This window comes from Nerophis lumbriciformis, linkage group LG34 (genome assembly GCF_033978685.3).
Source record: "Nerophis lumbriciformis linkage group LG34, RoL_Nlum_v2.1, whole genome shotgun sequence".
NCBI classification, from domain to species: domain Eukaryota; kingdom Metazoa; phylum Chordata; class Actinopteri; order Syngnathiformes; family Syngnathidae; genus Nerophis; species Nerophis lumbriciformis.
This window is the reverse complement of record NC_084581.2, coordinates 21,924,765-21,939,466: the sequence shown is the minus strand read 5'-3', so window position 1 is coordinate 21,939,466 and position 14,702 is coordinate 21,924,765. Positions and strand designations below refer to the sequence as shown.

General features: G+C 39.5%; 1 protein-coding gene across 1 annotated transcript in view; it reads left to right on the top strand.

The window, feature by feature from the left end:
- Positions 1-5,428: 5,428 nt before the first annotated feature.
- LOC133576396 (uncharacterized) overlaps positions 5,429-14,702 on the top strand; it is a 52,916-nt gene continuing 43,642 nt past the window's right edge. Inside the window, exons 1-7 of the mRNA XM_072912207.1 lie at positions 5,429-5,554; positions 5,619-5,704; positions 5,865-5,979; positions 6,061-6,176; positions 11,883-11,968; positions 12,038-12,181; positions 12,263-12,379. Of these exons, the coding sequence (XP_072768308.1) occupies positions 5,444-5,554; positions 5,619-5,704; positions 5,865-5,979; positions 6,061-6,176; positions 11,883-11,968; positions 12,038-12,181; positions 12,263-12,379 (775 nt within the window). The 5' untranslated portion in view covers positions 5,429-5,443. The remainder of the gene's footprint in view (positions 5,555-5,618; positions 5,705-5,864; positions 5,980-6,060; positions 6,177-11,882; positions 11,969-12,037; positions 12,182-12,262; positions 12,380-14,702) is intronic.

Here is a 14,702-nt window from a genome sequence, read left to right as displayed (position 1 = left end):
GAAGTCTCAAGAAGGTAACAAATACAATAGTGTGTGTGTGTGTGTGTGTGTGTGTGCGCAACATTTTTCCCAAAAACAGTTTCAAAGTACAAACCCCATTTCCATATGAGTTGGGAAATTGTGTTATATGTAAATATAAACGGAATACAATGATTAGCAAATCCTTTTCAACCCAAATTCAGTTGAATATGCTACAAAGACAACATATTTGATGTTCAAACTGATAAACATTTTTTTTTGTGCAAATAATCATTAACTTTAGAATTTGATGCCAGCAACATGTGACAAAGAAGTTGGGAAAGGTGGCAATAAATACTGATAAAGTTGAGGAATGCTCATCAAACACTTATTTGGAACATCCCACAGGTGTGCAGGCTAATTGGGAACAGGTGTGTGCCATGATTGGGCATACTTGCCAACCCTCCCGGATTTTCCGGGAGACTCCCGAAATTCAGCGCCTCTCCCGAAAATCTCCCGGGACAAATTTTCTCCCGAAAATCTCCCGAAATTCATATAAACAGCATACCTGCCCAATCACGTTATAACTAGAATGATGGAGGGCGAGTTCTTGGTTTCTTATGTGGGTTTATTGTTAGGCAGTTTCATTAACGTCCTCCCAGCGCGGCAACAACACACAACAACAGCAGTCACGTTTTTGTATACCGTAAAGCAGTTCGTCTGGTAAACAGCAATGTTGTGACACTCTTAAACAGGACAATACTGCCATCTAGTGCATTTGATGAAAGCACTTTTGTGCTTGCCACACATCAATGCATCATCAGAGAGGGTGTTCAGCATGGTTCGAAAAATAGTGACAGAGAATAGAACAAGGATGGACAATTCAACCCTTAACTCAAAAATGAGTAGATGAGTGTTATGTGTGTGTATATGTGTAAATAAATGAACACTGAAATTCAAGTATTTATAAATATATATATATATATATGTATATATATATATATATATATATATATATATATATATATATATATAGTATGTGATTGGGTATAAAAGTAGATTCCATGAAATGCTCAGCTTTTACAAACAAGGATGGGGCGAGGGTTACCACTTTGTCAACAAATGCGTGAGCAAATTGTTGAACAGTTTAAGAACAACCTTTCTCAACCAGATATTGCAAGGAATTGAGGGATTTCAAGATCTACGGTCCGTAATATCATCAAAGGGTTCAGAGAATCTGGAGAAATCACTCCACGTAAGCAACTAAGCCCGTGACCTTCCATCCCTCAGGCTGTACAGCTGCATCAACAAGTGACATCAGTGTGTAAAGGATATCACCACATGGGCTCAGGAACACTTCAGAAACCCACTGTCAGTAACTACAGTTGGTCGCTACATCTGTAAGTGCAAGTTAAAACTCTCCTATGCAAGGCGAAAACCGTTTATCAACAACACCCAGAAACGCCGTCGGCTTCGCTGGGCCTGAGCTCATCTAAGATGGACTGATACAAAGTGGAAAAGTGTTTTGTGGTCTGAAGAGTCCACATTTCAAATTGTTTTTGGAAACTGTGGACGTCGTGTCCTCCGGACCAAAGAGGAAAAGAACCATCTGGATTGTTGTAGGCACAAAGTTGAAAAGCCAGCATCTGTGATGGTATGGGGGTGTATTAGTGCCCAAGACATGGGTAACTTACACATCTGTGAAGGCGCCATTAATGCTGAAAGGTACATACAGGTTTTGGAGCAACATATGTTGCCATCCAAGCAACGTTACCATGGACGCCCCTGCTTATTTCAGCAAGACAATGCCAGCTTCATAGTAAAAGAGTGCGGGTACTAGACTGGCCTGCCTGTAGTCCAGACCTGTCTCCCATTGAAAATGTGTGGCGCATTATGAAGCCTAAAATACCACAACGGAGACCCCCGGACTGTTGAACAACTTAAGCTGTACATCAAGCAAGAATGGGAAAGAATTCCACCTGAGAAGCTTAAAAAATGTGTCTCCTCAGTTCCCAAACGTTTACTGAGTGTTGTTAAAAGGAAAGGCCATGTAACACAGTGGTGAACATGCCCTTTCCCAACTACTTGGCACGTGTTGCAGCCATGAAAGTTAATTATTATTTGCAAAAAATAAATAAAGTTTATGAGTTTGAACATCAAATATGTTGTCTTTGTAGTGCATTTAACTGAATATGGGTTGAAAAGGATTTGCAAATCATTGTATTCCGTTTATATTTACATCTAACACAATTTCCCAACTCATATGGAAACGGGGTTTGTAGAATATTTCATGTGAAGTCATTGGAGCCTTAACTAGATCACTAATTCAAATCAACATTGATTTGTATTTATTATTTTTTTAAGCAATGACTGTTTTTTTTTTTAATTCCCACTAAAATTCTGGGGGATCCCAAAGGGCCCCACTCATAAAAGTGTTTCAAAAATAATTCATACGTTGTTTTTAGTTGTTTTACTTACAACACTTGAGTCTCCAGATCAACTTCAGTTTTATCTGTCAATTGTAAGTTGTTTTTTCATGTTTTTGTTTTATGCCTCTTTCGTCAAAACAAAACTTTGTTTTGTATATGGCACACACAATATGCAAAATGTTCCCGAAAAAATATTTCAAAGTGGAATATTTGATGTGAAGTAATTCAAGCCTTGAATAGGTCAATAATTCATAACATTGATTTTGATTCATTATTATTTTTTGAGCGATGACAGCTTTGAGGAAAAAGTAGCCTGCTTAGTTGCTTTGTGTTGTTAGAGTCAACATTGCAACTTTTTCTCGTTACATTTCAACTGTTGGCTCTTTTTTATTTTTCACTTTGTTTTGTTTTTTTTAATATCATTTTTGACACTCCTGGTCTAATGTGTCTTTTTGCAACTGGGAGCATCAGTGCAGCACTTTTCAAGGTGAAGTGTTTTTAATTCCTATTATATTTGGTGCAACACAAGCTTTAGTGCCGTGCCATATGACAATCTATTCATTAAACCAGCATGTGACTCAGTGACACGCAACTTGTAAAAATGACGGTTAAAAAGTTAGGATTTTTTTTTTTTTTTTCACTGTCTCATCTCGGATCAGCAAGAGCTTGACTGCCACAACTCAGGTAAAACGTTTTATCTTCTGTATCATTGGTTAACTGAGCTACATTTTATTCCAACAGTTGAGTAAGATGGTCTTATGGAATCTTGGGCTTTGATTGTATTTTTAATGTGTTTATTGTAGAAATAAAACGTTGATTTTGTTACTCAAAAGTTAATTTAGGATAGTAGTCGATAGCATACTAAAAAATATATACTTTTTTATTTTTAATGTCTGTTGTGTGATTTATTGTTCATTTAAATGCACATGTTATGGCTATATAGATGTAACTAGTGCTGTCAAAATATTAATAAAAGAAATCAGATTAATCACACACTTGAATTTAGATTAATCATGATTAATCACAGGTTTTAAATGTTTTACTTGAGTGCATGTCATTTATTTATTACTTTTCAGGTATATCCACGGTTAAGGTGATTAAGAATACGGTTCAAATAAATTGTGAAGTGAAGTGAATTATATTTATATAGCGCTTTTTCTCTAGAGTCTTAAAGCGCTTTACAGAGTGAAACCACACATCTTCGAGCCACATTTAAACCAGTGTGGGTGGCATTGGGAGCAGGTGTGTAAAGCGTCTTGTCCAAGGACACACCAGCAGCGATTAAGGATGGCGGAAGCGGAAATCGAACCGGGAACCCTCAAGTTGCTGGCACGGTCGCTCTACCCAAATTGTGTGATTAGTATGCATGTATACAGGATTAATGTGATAGTTTCTGTGATTAATCGCATGTGTTAATTTTGACAGCCCTTGATATAACATGCTGTGAAAAGTAATGACTAATAATTAAAATATTATTGTCATGTAATATACAGTACAGACCAAAAGTTTGGACACACTTTCTCATTCAATGCGTTTTCATGACTATTTACATTGTAGATTGTCACTGAAGGCATCAAAACTATGAATGAACACATGTGGAGTTATGTACTTAACAAAAAAAAGGTGAAATAACTGAAAACATGTTTTATATTCTAGTTTCTTCAAAATAGCCACCCTTTGCTCTGATTACTGCTTTGCACATTCTTGGCATTCTCTCGATGAGCTTCAAGAGGTAGTGTCACCTGAAATGGTTTTCACTTTGCAGGTGTCATAGTTTTAATGCCTTCAGTAACAATCTACAATGTAAATAGTCATGAAAATAAAGAAAACGCATTGAAATGAGACGGTGTCCAAACTTTTGGCCTGTACTGTATATATATAGTTACTCTATTATTTTTGGAGCTTGTCGCAGAGTGTTTTATATCTAAAAAATATCATTTTACGGTTTCAAAATTGTAATTGTCTAAAAATTCCAACTTTATTTTTGTAATTTGACTTCGATTAAGAATACGTCATTCTCGCAAAATTAGTACTCATTGTTGGTAAGGATTCTTTCCGGTAGTTACCTATTAAGTTTCATGCACGTTGCATGGGTAGTTTATTTTGTAAGAGCTGTTTTTGTTTTTTTGTTTTTTTTGTTGTTTTTTTTTGTTTGTTTTTTTTTTGTTTTTATTTATTTATTTATTTTTTTTATTAAATCAACATAGAAAAAAACACACGATACACTTTCAACTAGTGCATCAACCCAGAAAAAAAAAACCCTCCCTCCCCTATTCACACTCACACACACCCACTCACACAAAAGGGGTTGTTTCTTTCTGCCAACAATATTCTGGTTTCCACAACATGGACAACACTTCTGCAAGGGACACAACACAGTCCCTGAAGCACACTTGATTGTTTGTGCTGCTGGTCCACTAACATTTTCATTTAATTACTATTTTTTCTTTCCCTTTTCTCCCTTATGTAATTATTTTTATATTGTTTACTTTCCTCTTTATCCAAGAAAATATTTATTTATCCTATCTATAAAAAAAATAAAAACAAAATAAATAAAAAAAGAAAGAAAGGACCTTATCTTCACCAGACCTGGCTGTAAATGAAATTAGCTTTGTTTAAAGGTTGTTTTTTTTGTTTTTTTAAACCAGGTCCAGTCCAGATAATGTCCAAGTCGGGTCCAGCAACACACACCTTCATTCATGTACACTGAGAAAACAAACAAACAAACAAAAAACAAAAAACAAAAAAAAAAGAGCTGTTTTTAACATGTCTTTCATCCTGTTTAGTAGTCATGGAAATAAAGAAAACGCATTGAAATGAGACGGTGTCCAAACTTTGGGCCTGTACTGTATATTATTTGAAATATGTATAAATGATTTGTGGATCAAGTGATACAAATCAATATTGACTGTACACAGTACACATTTATATTAACAACAATTACCAACACATGGAGTCAGGTTGAAAATCCCTCTCATGGTGTACCTAATGTTGGGATTTGACTATAATCCATGAATGTTGATGATGCTCCCTGTACATGTCGATGTTATTGCAGGATGCGTTCACTTGCCCTCTTCTTTGTCGCCGTGTCCGTCACCTGGGCTGACCTTTCACCTCTCTCCCAGGAGATGATAAACACTATCAACAAGGCCAACTCCACCTGGAAGGTGAGGACATTCGAGAGATTACTTCCGCTGTACGATACATCTAATCTCCCTTTGTTTGCTGCAGGCAGGGCAGAACTTTCACAAGGTTGATATCAACTACGTGAAGGGGCTGTGTGGCACCATCCTGAATGCAGCCAAAGCCCCACAAATGTATGCTGATTAAAAAAAGGAAACATTTATGACCATGTGTGTGTGTGTGTGTGTGTGTGTGTATGTTGTGAATCATATGACCTGCTCAGCTGACTGTCAGCAGGTGCTTCTTATCTGCAAAGCTCCATGATTGTCCTCTCTCTCTCTCTCTCTGGCTCAGAGTTCACGATACTGAAGGCATAAAACTTCCAGACAGCTTTGATGCACGCCAGCAGTGGCCTAAGTGTGCTACTGTCAAGCAGATCCGGGACCAGGGCTCTTGCGGGTCCTGCTGGGTAAAAGAGAAACCGTACTAAAAACCCTACTTTTCTGAATAGATCAAATATTTGGAGCGTCCATGTTTTTGTTTGGAACAGGCCTTTGGGGCAGCTGAGGCCATATCTGACAGATTATGCATCCATAGCAGTGGGGAAATCTCCGTGGAGATCTCAGCGGAAGACCTTCTGTCCTGTTGTGATGAATGCGGGATGGGGTGAGTGAGATACAGGTAGATCCAGATCCACAAAGTGGACTTAGGTATGGGGTCACCCACAAGAAGGACAAATGGAGCAACGGAAAGACGTTTTAAAGGCATGGAGTGTGTTAGAGGGCAGAGAGTTTGTTCTTGTTGGACCCGAGAGTGATATCTCTGCAGCAAAGAGTCCAAACACCTCTGTCCCAGACTACAGTTGAGCCAAATGTCTTCATAAGATCAAAAGTTAAGATTCAGGGGGCACTAATGAGCCTCAGCTGTTTAATTTCTGCAACAGCAGCCGCTATTCTTCCTGGGGTTACATTTTCACAATGTTTTGATGCTGTTAGGTTTTCCGCTCTCCTGCATGTGTCTTGCTGTGCTCCAACTCCCAACTCCAACCACGTGTCTCGTTCCGGCTGCTGCTAATAAGGGCGACAGGTGATTAGATAACAAGTCCCAGCTGGGCAATTTACTCACCTGCCGCTGTCTTCGAGGCCGGTCCTTACACACCCCGCTCCGCAGCAGGCCCGCAGACCACGCCCCCCTCCACACTAACATTTTAGGCTAGATTAACTAATAGAAAACAAGCCCTCTGGCAGGAAACAGAACAGGTTTTCTGGTCTGGACCAAACTAAGAAAGGCAAAGTGAAGGTAAAAGACCTGTTTAGTAGGGGGGGGAAACTACGCGAGTCAAAATTATTGTAGTGCAGCATGGAAGTGCACAGAAAACTAACATTTTAGGCTCGATTAACTAATAGAAAACAAGCCCGCTGGCAGGAAACAAGAGGTTTTCCGGTCTGGACCAGGGTAAGAAAGGCAATGTGCAGGTAAAATACCTTTTTAGTAGGGAAAAAAAACAACACAAGTCAAAATGATTATAGTGCAGCATGGAAGTGCACAGAAAACTAACATTTTAGGCTAGATCAACTAATAGAAAACAAGCCCGCTGGCAGGAAACAGAACAGGTTTTCTGGTCTGGACCAGAGTAAGAAAGGCTAAGTGCAGGAAAAAGACCTTTTTAGTAGGGAAAAAAACAACGCAAGTCAAAATGATTGTAGTGCATCATGGAAGTGCACAGAAAACTAACATTTTAGGCTAGATTAACTAATACAACAAGCCTGCTGTCAGGAAACAGAACATATTTTATGGTCTAGACCAGAGTAAGAAAGGCAAAGTGCGGTAAAATACTTTTTTTGAAGGGAAAAAAAAACAACACAAGTCAAAATGATTATAGTGCAGCATGAAAGTGCACAGAAAACTAACATTTTAGGCTAGATGAACTAATAGAAAACAAGCCTGCTGTCAGGAAACAGAACATATTTTCTGGTCTGGACCCAAGTAAGAAAGGCAAAGTGAAGGTAAAAGACCTTTTTAGTAGGGAAAAAAACACCGTAAGTCAAAATTATTATAGTGCAGCATGGAAGTGCACAGAAAACTAACTGTGGCGGTCTCTCTCTGTGGTGGGTTCTCCTGGTGCCGACAGATCAGTGGTCAGGTTTGAACAAAGTATTTTATTGCCACACACAAGTCTTGGCTGCTTTTCAGCAATATATATTCTAGGGCTTTTCAGTCCGGCGTGTCTCTGCTTCCTGGCTCTGTGTGTGTGTCTCGCTCCGCTCTCCTGCATGTGTCTCGCTGTGCTCCAACTCCCAACTCCAACCACGTGTCTCGTTCCGGCTGCTGCTAATAAGGGCAACAGGTGATTAGATAACAAGTCCCATCTTGGCAATCTACTCACCTGCCGCTGTCTTCGAGGCCTGTCCTTACACACCCCGCTCGCAGCAGGCCCGCAGACCACGCCCCCTCCACACTAACATTTTAGGCTAGATTAACTAATAGAAAACAAGCCCTCTGGCAGGAGACAGAACAGGTTTTCTGGTCTGGACCAGAGTAAGAAAGGCAAAGTGAAGGTAAAAGACCTGTTTAGTAGGGGGGGGACTACGCAAGTCAAAATGATTGTAGTGCAGCATGGAAGTGCACAGAAAACTAACATTTTAGGCTCGATTAACTAATAGAAAACAAGCCCGCTGGCAGGAAACAACAGGTTTTCTGGTCTGGACCAGAGTAAGAAAGGCAATGTACAGGTAAAATACCTTTTTAGTAGGGAAAAAAAACAACACAAGTCAAAATGATTATAGTGCAGCATGGAAGTGCACAGAAAACTAACATTTTAGGCTAGATCAACTAATAGAAAACAAGCCCGCTGGCAGGAAACAGAACAGGTTTTCTGGTCTGGACCAGAGTAAGAAAGGCTAAGTGCAGGAAAAAGACCTTTTTAGTAGGGAAAAAAACAACGCAAGTCAAAATGATTGTAGTGCATCATGGAAGTGCACAGAAAACTAACATTTTAGGCTAGATTAACTAATACAACAAGCCTGCTGTCAGGAAACAGAACATATTTTATGGTCTGGACCAGAGTAAGAAAGGCAAAGTGCAGGTAAAATACTTTTTCTGAAGGGAAAAAAAACAACACAAGTCAAAATGATTATAGTGCAGCATGAAAGTGCACAGAAAACTAACATTTTAGGCTAGATTAACTAATAAAACAAGCCTGCTGTCAGGAAACAGAACATATTTTATGGTCTAGACCAGAGTAAGAAAGGCAAAGTGCGGTAAAATACTTTTTCTGAAGGGAAAAAAAACAACACAAGTCAAAATGATTATAGTGCAGCATGAAAGTGCACAGAAAACTAACATTTTAGGCTAGATGAACTAATAGAAAACAAGCCTGCTGTCAGGAAACAGAACATATTTTCTGGTCTGGACCCAAGTAAGAAAGGCAAAGTGAAGGTAAAAGACCTTTTTAGTAGGGAAAAAAACACCGTAAGTCAAAATTATTATAGTGCAGCATGGAAGTGCACAGAAAACTAACTGTGGCGGTCTCTCTCTGTGGTGGGTTCTCCTGGTGCCGACAGATCAGTGGTCAGGTTTGAACAAAGTATTTTATTGCCACACACAAGTCTTGGCTGCTTTTCAGCAATATATATTCTAGGGCTTTTCAGTCCGGCGTGTCTCTGCTTCCTGGCTCTGTGTGTGTGTCTCGCTCCGCTCTCCTGCATGTGTCTCGCTGTGCTCCAACTCCCAACTCCAACCACGTGTCTCGTTCCGGCTGCTGCTAATAAGGGCAACAGGTGATTAGATAACAAGTCCCATCTTGGCAATCTACTCACCTGCCGCTGTCTTCGAGGCCGGTCCTTACACACCCCGCTCGCAGCAGGCCCGCAGACCACGCCCCCTCCACACTAACATTTTAGGCTAGATTAACTAATAGAAAACAAGCCCTCTGGCAGGAGACAGAACAGGTTTTCTGGTCTGGACCAGAGTAAGAAAGGCAAAGTGAAGGTAAAAGACCTGTTTAGTAGGGGGGGGACTACGCAAGTCAAAATGATTGTAGTGCAGCATGGAAGTGCACAGAAAACTAACATTTTAGGCTCGATTAACTAATAGAAAACAAGCCCGCTGGCAGGAAACAACAGGTTTTCTGGTCTGGACCAGAGTAAGAAAGGCAATGTACAGGTAAAATACCTTTTTAGTAGGGAAAAAAAACAACACAAGTCAAAATGATTATAGTGCAGCATGGAAGTGCACAGAAAACTAACATTTTAGGCTAGATCAACTAATAGAAAGCAAGCCCGCTGGCAGGAAACAGAACAGGTTTTCTGGTCTGGACCAGAGTAAGAAAGGCAAAGTGCAGGAAAAATACTTTTTTAGTAGGGAAAAAAAACAACGCAAGTCAAAATGATAGTAGTGCAGCATGGAAGTGCACAGAAAACTAACATTTTGGCTAGATTAACTAATAGAAAACAAGCCCGCTGGCAGGAAACAGAACAGGTTTTCTGGTCTGGACCAAAGTAAGAAAGACAAAGTGCAGGTAAAATACTTTTTTAGTAGGGAAAAAAAAAACAACGCAAGTCAAAATGATTATAGTGCAGCATGGAAGTGCACAACAAACTAACATTTTAGGCTAGATTAACTAATGGGGCAGTATAGTTCGGTTGGTAGAGCGGCCCTGCCAGCAACTTGAGGGTTGCAGGTTCGATCCCCGCTTCTGCCATCCTAGTCACTGCCGTTGTGAGTCACTAGAGAAAAGCTCTTTATAAATATAATTCATTTCACACTAATAGAAAACAAGCCCGCTGGCAGGAAACAGAACAGGTTTTCCGGTCTGGACCAGAGTAAGAAAGGCAAAGTGCAGGTAAAATACATTTTTAGTAGGGGAAAAAAACAACGCAAGTCAAAATGATTGTAGTGCAGCATGGAAGTGCACAGAAAACTAACATTGTAGGCTAGATTTAACTAATAGGAAACAAGCCCACTGGCAAGAAACAAAACAGAAAGTGAAGGTGCAGCAAAACAAGAAATCCAACAGGAAGTATAGAACTACAATAGGAGCATCAGGACAGCAGGTGACACAAAACACAGGAACATAGCAAACAAATTCATTCATGACAAATATCACTATTCAAAATAAAAACAACAGCTCCAATTGTTATGCTAATTTAGGATCACGCAATTGCCATAAAAATACAATATTGTTTACAAAAAAAGGTACAAATCATTTGCACGCAATCCAGTTAGAAACCAAGAAATAGACCAAAAAGAAAAGAATATACATTATTTTTTATGTAAAGAGATAAAGTCTTAAATATTTACAAAAAATTACTGAATTCTTCACTTTGATCAAACATTAAGGACGTGAATTCCAAGCCACCATTGCTCTACAGCAGGGATGTCAAACTCGGTTTCATTGAGGGCCACATGGCAGTTATGGCTGCCATCAGAGGGCCGCTTGTAACAGTGAATAATGTATGAATTTGCCTCTGAATTTCATTATTAATTATATAAATTGTTTTAAGTAGACTGTCGATTTTACAGTAAAAACTTTACATTTACAAATCTGTACAAAAAAGTATAGCGTTTTTAAATTTTTTTACAACATTTTACGGTAAATGGAAAAACAGTACCACTGTTTTTTGGGGGTTTTACGGAAAAAGCTGGCGGCTTAGTTGCCAGAATTTTTTGTGTTAAATTTACATTGCTTTTTACAAAAGGTTTTGTTAATGGAATAACACTAGTTCTTTTTTTATTCTGGAAACTTAGCTGCCAGTTTTTCTACCATAAAAACAAATGTATAATTGTTTCATTTACAGTGAAACACTGTTAAACACAAGATTTTACAGTAAAAATATGGCAGCTCAGTCAACAGAATTTTAATGCAAAAAATGTTTAGTTTTTGTCAATTTACAGTTATATGCTGTAAAGAACACCGTAAAATGTAATGTCATTATTATTCATTTGATGGGTAGTTTGCTGTAAAATCACAAGTCAAGCAGATATTTAGGTATTTATTTTTATTTGGACAAAAAGTTTTTGGAACGCATGATAATGTACTGTAATATTTGTTGCAATAATGGATACCCAATAAAGTTTAAAAGGTATGCAATTTCAAGCAGTATATATATTTTTCCTGTCAGAATGAAAAAATGAATTAAGAAAATATTAAGTACTTTGTTGACGAATATCATTTCCAGGTGTTTGCGGGCCAGATAAAATGATGTCGCGGGCCAGATCTGGCCCCCAGGTCTTGAGTTTGACACCTGTGCTCTACAGTCATGTTTAATTATGTTATTGTTTTAGAGAGGATGAAAAAGGTGTTGAAGCAGCACCCGGTTATTAATTGAGGCACAGCATTTATTTGGTAGTGACTTGTTGGTGTGGTTGCAGGTGTTTTGGTGGCTTTCCCTCTGCTGCTTGGGACTTCTGGGTCCAGAAGGGCCTCGTGACCGGGGGCCTATACGATTCCAAAGCGGGTAAGTTCATCTCAAACCCGAGGAAGGTCGGACTCAGTTTTCTCCTGACTTCATGGCAAACACATGCAGGCTGCCGTCCGTATTCCCTGGCCCCGTGTGAGCATCACGTCAACGGAACGCGTCCTCCATGTCAGGGCGAACAGGAGACTCCCAAATGTGTGGAGCAGTGCATTGACGGCTACTCGCTTTCTTACCCAAAGGACAAGCACTTTGGTACGGAGGTTAACTACAAAACAGAAAATAATATTCTCCGTCATAAATGATTCCTTGTGTTGTCCACATCTTCCACCACAGGAAGACGAGCGTATAGCATCTCTTCCGACCAGAAGCAGATAATGACGGAGATTTACAAGAATGGACCTGTGGAGGCTGCTTTCAGTGTTTATGCAGATTTTCTTCAGTACAAGACTGGTGAGTTTTGTACGGTTTAAATAATACAATATACTCATGTCTTCTAAATGCAGCCATAGGAAATTAACAACAATTTGACTTGAGTGGTGTTTTAGTGTGGCGCAATTCCCTACAACATGCAGCAGATAGCACTGTGGTGAAAAAAACCTTGCTGTAGTTCAGACCTGGGCAAATTAAGGCCCGTTAAGCTTTTCAATCTGGCCCGCCCGACATTCCCAAATCATTTTTTTAGATCTTTAAGATGGAAACTATAGCTGCCATTATGATGTGCAGTCAAATGACCTTAAGTCTTGAACTATACAAAGTATTTAAATAGTTAGAATCTGCGCTTTTGCATGATATACTAGTTACTATGGTAATCTAATTAGTTACTATGGTAATCTAATTAGTTACTATGGTAATCTAAGTCTCAGCAGCTCAGACGAGGCACCAAGCAGTGTGGGTGGGGAGCGTTTGCACAGAGTGTTTCCAGAGTGGCCCAGCCTGAAATGTGGGTGTCAGGGTCAGATGCGAAGGAGATTTTTACAACAAAGTTCTAGAGCTTAGTGATGTATCAGATACATCAAATTGTAGGTGGGTTTATTTTTTACCCTTCACGTTCATATTTCGCTGTGTTTGTTGCATTTTTGTTGCGTTTCGCTTGATTGTAAAATATGTCGATGGAGAGGGGGTGTGACGTTCATATGTTGTCAATATTCAGTGTTTTATCGTTCATAGTTAATATTGTAAATCCCACATTCTTTATTTTCATGTACATTCTGGGTGTCTCATTCAGTAAAAAAATTTAAAATTCTATTCCCTTTTTCTAAGGCGGTCTTTAGCATTCAATCAGACCTTATTGTGAGGCTTTGCATTAGTGTTCCTAAAAATCAGATATACCGGCCCCAGACACATTTTTTTCTCTAAATTTGACCCCCCGAGTAAAAATAATTGCCCAGGCCTGCTGTAGTTCATATTGATTGATTGATTGATTGATTGATTGAGACTTTTATTAGTAGATTGCACAGTACAGTACATATTCTGTACAATTGACCACTAAAAGGTAACACCCGAATACGTTTTTCAACTTGTTTAAGTCAGGGTCCACGTTAATCAATTCATGGTAATTGGTAATTCAATAAAGAGTGGCTGAGTTAGAAATTTAATTAGTGCGGAAAAATAAATTGGGTTCATAATCTCAAATTTTTGGAGTCATTTATATTCTTTTTTGCAGGCCGCACCAAGCTAAATTGGGGCCCAAAGCAGAATTTTATTTGGTGTGCCCCCACTTCCCATTAAAAAAAAAAAAATCACACTTTTTTTTGTTTGTTTGGAAATATTTTCATACTTCTTTAATTAAACTTGAATATAATTTGATGCAAATTTTAACATCATTAAAAACATAATTAACATAATTTATTAACCTTACTAACTTCGCACAGAATTATAACTCAGTACTTTCTGCATTCCAAGACTGCTACTAGTGATGCTCCACAAGGGCCAACTGGGACTACAAGGGGAAATCTGCCATGATATTCTCATCAGTGACAGAGCAGGAAGGAATGAGTAATACACTTGTGGTACAGATTTCATAAGAAGCGCCATTTAATTCATCAATTGATATTCTCCACGCATAACAAGACACCGCGTGTACTGTGTCTAGGGCGAGGCAGCCCTGCTTTTCTGTCAAATCGCCCTGTCCTGCCTAGTAACAAGTGGCAAAAAACCTTGCCATGCATGCAGGGAAAACACTCACCGTTATGCACATTCAAGTTTGTCACTGTACTGCAGGGGTGCTCATTACGTCGATCGCGAGCTACCGGTCGATCTCGGAGGGTGTGTCAGTCGATCACCAGCCAGGCATTAAAAAAATAGTCCTAAAAATGAGCGATCATAAATCTTCACAATGACGTCATTTTCGTCACTTGATTGACATTCACGGCACCCGAGGGTCTTCTGAGATGACACTGGCTGCTGCCAGCTCATTAAAATTACCGACTGGAAGGCGAGAAACACTTTATTTCAACAGACTCTGGCGCCGTACCTGTCGTCAAAACTCCAAAGACCGACTGCACAGTTGCACAGTTGCGCTAACAAGGACGGCGTGGCGCAGTGGGAGAGTGGCCGTGCGCAACCCGAGGGTCCCTGGTTCAATCCCCACCTAGTACCAACCTCGTCATGCCCGTTGTGTCCTGAGCAAGACACTTCACCCTTGCTCCTGATGGCTGCTGGTTAGCGCCTTGCATGGCAGCTCCCGCCATCAGTGTGTGAATGTGTGTGTGAATGGGTAAATGTGGAAGTAGTGTCAAAGCGCTTTGAGTACCTTGAAGGTAGAAAAGCGCTA